The following is a 6,000-nucleotide window of genomic DNA, read 5'->3' as shown; positions in this document are numbered from 1 at the left end:
CAGCAACAAAAAAAAACCAAGTGCTATTTCAGAAGTAACAAGTAAGGTATACAAGCTTTAAAAAATTTCTCCTGCCAATAGACGTTGTTTTCCTTTTATTGTGACTTAATATGGTTTCATAATTTCCTTCGCTTTAAGACCAATGACTTTTTAAAGTGTAAAATGTATCTGATTATTATTACCTTATGCTGAAGGATAGATTGATTTGTTAGGCATTTCGGTTTTTTCACATATTAAAAATTAAGCAATAAGGCACAATGTGGAGGAGTGATTATCTGATGATAATCCCAGCATCCTGAAATTGCTTTATTGCAAATATAAATATATTTTAGATTTTTCACTGGATATTAAGGGCATTAGCATGCCCATAGAGTTTAATCTTCCCCTTCAGAATATTAAATTCATAAGGCTTTTTTTTATTTCTAAGCTATTTTTAATGCGCAAGACAGGACTTCATATACTCAAGAAATACTGTAATTGGCTGGTGCACACTCCACTGGGGAGATAAATTTACAAGCACTGTACAGTTCTGCTAAAACTACTTCTCAACCTTTCAAAATGTCAATAGTATATTTTCCCAGCCCTGTAAACACATTTTGATACACAATATAAACTTGAATGGTAGTTTTAAGACACCTCTGGGGGTATGGTTATTTAAGCAATAAGACACAGTGGGGTGTGAATTATGGTATAATAATTCCCTACCAACTGCATTGTTAGGCTCAAGGCCAAAGGCCAAGAGACCAATGAACACACTAGGTGTGAATTATGACTTCATAAGTCACACTCTAGAGTGTTTTACTGACATTAGAGAAATATTTAAAACATGTTTTAGAGCAATTACTTTATTCCTGTAGTACTGTACTTTAATGGAATATCATGAAAAATCTTTCCAAGTAAAAAGTTAGCCATTATGTAACCTGGAATTAACAAAAAAATAAAATTGAAACAAACAAAAAAAAACTTTCTAACTTTGTCTGTGCACTGTGGTGACATGCTTTAAAGAACAGCCCCAGAAACTGTACGTCTTACCCAAGTTTGCAAAAAATAGCATGAAGGCCTTCTGCACAGGGGATCATAATCTGCTTTGCTTATTGTCTGTAGAATCAGACTGCCAGAATCAGGGACATACTGGCTTCTCCCATGTAACTGCGTTGCTGAACCTGCTAGAAAATCTACACACCATTTTTTCCATGCTTGTCCATACTGCTGTAATAGGGCACAATGTGGACTTTGAAGCAAGAAGCAAAAAAGTTCCTTAAGACCTCACTTGAACTCCTGCAGTTGAGGCTGCTCACAGTTCTAGCACAACTTTTAGCAAGGACTGCAAGTAGGATAATGTGTATTTATACTGTTTCCCGTTTTAAACTCCCTTTGACAAATGCCTTTTCTCCCCTCTGGGTACTCTTGCATTCCAAGTGCAGCAATGACAACGGTGTCATCTGGAGATACACAAGCTCACCTTACAAATGGCTCAGTGACTGGGAGCAAGCTCACTGCAGCAGCAGGGATTTTGGCATCATCTAACCTGGCTTCTCAGTCAGTTTTTACAGCTTGTCTTAAACTTCCAGGCTGCTGTGGATTGATTGCTACCAGTGCCTGAGCCAGCTAGGGAGCATTAGGGTTAGCAATAGGATAGAGTTTATGGGAGGGCTGCTTGCCAGGCACATTTGGGGAGTGATAAGCCTCAGGGCATGTCTGCACGTCTCAGTGCACTGAGGTGCTCAGCACTGCGAGGCTGCCTGGGGAGAGCTTCTTGTGGCTATGGATAGGGATGCTGTGCCATGTAGGGATAACAACCTGCATCCTGGAGGCAAAATAGCTGCAAGGTCAGGTTCATTAGCTCTTCTGCATCCAGTTCTGGAGCTGTTGCCTTTTGCACTAACAGTGGGATTTCTGTGTGTCCCTGGTTATCTGAGCAAAAAACCAGAAACCTCAGTTCTTCCAGGCACAGCTTCATTCTGACATAATTGTGTAGCAGGTGATAGTTGTTTTCTGCATAACCTCACTCACAAGGGTTACCTGCCCCTCCTGGATAAAGTCATTGTCTGTGGCTGTTTACATCAGTCAAAGGTAAGGTTTGGAGTCTAGAGTTCCTCATTCTCCATGAAATAGAAATGGATAATCTTACACAGAGGACTTCTGTGAAGCTAACAGTGGTAACAAGGTATAATTCTGAGCTAATTTGGTGTCCTCCCTTCCTTGTCCACTCAAAATGTCTGTTTTAATCTCCAGCAAGAGAAGGTGCTTAATTCTGCTACAGCTTGATGATACTCATGGGAACAATTTGAGTTTTGCTGCTTCCTTGTATAAACAATCAAACAAGCATGTGGTCGCTTTTTACTATTCAGCCTGATTGAAATTTTGTCAAACATGATGGAAAAACCTACACCTCTATGGATTTTTTTCCTTTTCCCACAACTTCCAACCAAGAATGAGTGCACCTTTTTAGACCTAGCTTATATTTGAAAATATTTGTTTTATAGCCACTTGCAAAACTGGTAACACTGTTTCCTTCATCTCAATAGGAATGGGACAAACAACCAAGAAAAGAGTTCCACACTGGCTCTACATACTCCAAGAACTTAAAATAAGTAGCCCCAGAAAAGTACCTTTAAATGTATATAAATTACACCTTTTAATGGCAAAACAGTATTTAAAAGACTGCTAGGTAATAACTAACAAATTCCCAGCAGCATGTTTTTCATAAATTAACATTACTGCTCAGAACTCATCTACACTAACTAGAATGCTGCAATTTCTGAAACCATTTCATTACATGAAATTTGAGGTATAAATGCATCACTGTGCTACCATAATAAGGACATAATACTTTGATATACCCATCTCTGCAAAGCCTCCTGGCCTGTAACAGTAAATCACAGACCTATGTTCATACCTCATTACCACTATGTATCTTTCCACTGACACCTGACCTTATGCATAATCAGTTATGAATTTCAAACCACACTTATAATCTAAATGAATGCCTCATTATTTCACATAACCCAGAATGAAATAAGATTTGAGATGTAATTTCAAATTCACAGTTCACACATTCAGAAATGCAGGTCCATCAAAAAGAAGTAGTGGTCTCTAATTCATGACTGTGAACAGCACCAAATCACTCCTGCACATAGGAGCTTTGCAAGAATTTCAGGATTGGATTTTAGAAAGGATATTGCCAGTTCTGAAAAAAACTAACACAGTGTTGAAACTGTTTGGTATGTTGTTAAAGATAATCTATAAAAGAAAAATGCAAGTACTGAATTTATTACCTGTATTTTGAAGAAAGAACGACAGCACCAATTGCATGAAGTTATAAAACACCAGAAATAAACATGTAAATAATCTCCATGGAACACAGACATCTACAAAGAAATATATATGTATATATATATGTATACATGTAAGATAATAAACCCATTCATTAGGGAACAAGAAACATATTTTTGTACTGTATAAAACAGCTGTACAGTGTGCACACAGACTTTCCTGATCTCTCCAAAATGTCTGTCAGTCACTTCGCCCCATCATCATTTGCTTAACATATTTTCTTCATTGTCCATGGGAGAACTCTTAAGTGACTGTTTTGTACTTTTAAGCTAAGTACTTATAGTGCAGTTTGTCTCCATACATATATACACATGCATACATATATATACTTGCTGGTGCACACATATATGTATACACGTATATATATGAAAAGAACAAACACACACATGTACACACACACACGACAGATCTAAACAACTCCTCCATCCTGTGCTATTGAATTAGTGCTTGTAAAAAATCCCTGCACGTTTTGTGAAGGGAAGGAAACTTGCTGATTGTGCAGATTGAAGTCATTAGATGGTTCCATTCCTAGCAGTCTGCAAACACACATCTGAATCATATGGTGGTATCCCATATGCCTGAAGAGAGTCTGTTGCAGGAGGTATCTTCTACCTTCTTCAGCAGCGTCGGCTTCTTACAAGGGGGTGGAGGTGGGGCTGAGATTCTTTGCTCAGTATTGTGCAATATTTGCGGCCAGTCTTCTCTCTCTTCACACAGCTTTCTCCTCCAATCTAGAAGCTCTTGTAGAGCCACACTCTCATTTTCGGAAAGTCTAAGCTGATGAATTACCTGTGAGAAGAAAGTAATAATAACAGTTAACAGTAACAATAAAAATAAAAGTGGATAAGGAAAACAAATCAAGTAAGCCTGTGAAAAATTTGAAGCAAACTTGTCCTCCAAAAAGATTTTAAATTTTTGCACTGAAAATAAAGAACATTAGTGAATTACAATTACTTTATTGCAATCTCATGGCTGAAAATCACAGAGTCTGAAGTCACAATGTCTGAAGTAGCAACTGCCAAAAATGAAACAAACAGAAAAAACTTCCCTGTTTCATCAAAGCATACATGAACACAATTCTCTAAAACACACAAAGCAGACTGCCTACAGCTGCTGCAGGAGTAGCAAGATTTTTTCTCTAAATGTAAACACCCAAATAGCCATAACCAAGAAACCATAACCTTTATTGCATATTAGAATCAGTAAAGCTACTTGTCTGAGACAGGTGTTATCCTCAGTACCAGGGGCGAGTTCCTGTCTTCCTCCAGAGCATACATGAACAACTTTAACTGTAGTTTCAGTTGGCCTGAATCTACTTATAAATTCATTCTGAAGTAGTCACAGTTCTGTACTAGATTCATAATCCACTTAGAAGAAACTGTTCCCTTCCATTTAACTCTTCTATTGCAGTGATTATTTATTTTGTTCAAGCCAGTTTGAAGCCCTCATGGCAGCAGAAGTCCATGAAGCAAGAAAGTCCATCTCGCCATCCTTTAAGAATTACTTCACACCTATACAGTACAGCAGCCCCGACAGCAAGGATTGAGATCTATTGTCTTGGGAGCATTCTGCAGCAGGAGAGGCTTAACTAGAAAATATGAAACAAGTCCATCATAACATCTAATAGTCCACAACCCTTATCCTGTTACCTTCTTTCTTATGAGCCCCAGAGGAGCATCTGTAAGAGGCACCTGTGACATGACTAAAATGTCCACATTTCACCTCACACAATGGCCTCACACTGAGGCTGCATTTCTACTTGTCATAATGAAGGATAGCTGCATGTTGGTTATGAAAAAGGAAATGATGTGCAGTGCTCATGAAACACCCCACACATGATTAGTTCCAGTTGCAAGGAAAGCTGAGTGACACAAAGGGCATTGTTGTCACTGATAGACAATGGGGTTCCTGGGGCAGAAGAACTACCTGTGGGCTATTCCCATGGCTCCTGCTCTTCCCTCATGGAATGGGTGGGTACAGAGGCTATCCAGGCTTTACACTGCTATTTCAAATGTGTCCTGTGCAAGTCAGACCTTTCACATGCACAAGGTGTCAGAGAAGGAATGAGCCTTTACATGGATGTGCCTGAACGTGTACAGGGAATTTGCTTAATTTCTGGTTGGTTGATACATCAAAGAGAAATGCATTAACATATAATATACCTGTCTAAATAACAGGTATAAAAAAAAGTTTAAAATTCTGATTTTTTTTTAAATAAGAAAAAATGAAAATGTTTGAAGGGCTTAATTAAAGTGTATTTCAATTGCATATCATGATAAAATTAAAAACCTCTTTGCTTTTATATTTACACAAAATGCAACAGGGCATCTCAGCAACTCAGATAAAAATTAAATGTTTCACATGTATTGCCAGAAGGACATCAGAGACAAAACATACTACCTTTTATTTTTTCAGCAGTATATAGAAGATTACAAGACAAAAGTTTGCACTTGGAAACAACTTATCAAGAAAGGCCAGGTGGCTTTATCCTATAGAACAGTTGGGTAGTTTGTGAGTCACTATGGCTTACTAAGTTCTGGTCATTTTCTGTAGTTTTTTGTGGGTTTAAATTATGAGCATAATCCATTTTAGAACATACATAGATTGGAATACAGTTTTGGGACAAATAAGGTGTCAATTTGGACACCTTATTTTTCCCAAAAT

At 37.9% G+C, this 6,000-nt stretch overlaps 1 protein-coding gene across 2 annotated transcripts in view; it reads right to left on the bottom strand.

Moving 5' to 3' along the window:
• Positions 1-6: 6 nt before the first annotated feature.
• Positions 7-6,000, bottom strand: part of MYO16 (myosin XVI) — a 326,118-nt gene continuing 320,124 nt past the window's right edge. For both annotated transcript variants that reach the window (XM_031056227.1, XM_005419960.2), the window contains exon 35: positions 7-4,125. In XM_031056227.1, coding sequence (XP_030912087.1) covers positions 3,892-4,125 — 234 coding nt within the window. In that variant the 3' untranslated portion in view covers positions 7-3,891. The remainder of the gene's footprint in view (positions 4,126-6,000) is intronic.

Source organism: Geospiza fortis, unplaced genomic scaffold, assembly GCF_000277835.1.
Source record: "Geospiza fortis unplaced genomic scaffold, GeoFor_1.0 scaffold192, whole genome shotgun sequence".
NCBI lineage: Eukaryota > Metazoa > Chordata > Aves > Passeriformes > Thraupidae > Geospiza > Geospiza fortis.
The sequence above is the reverse complement of the archived record's forward strand: the minus strand, read 5'-3'. Positions and strand labels throughout refer to the sequence as shown.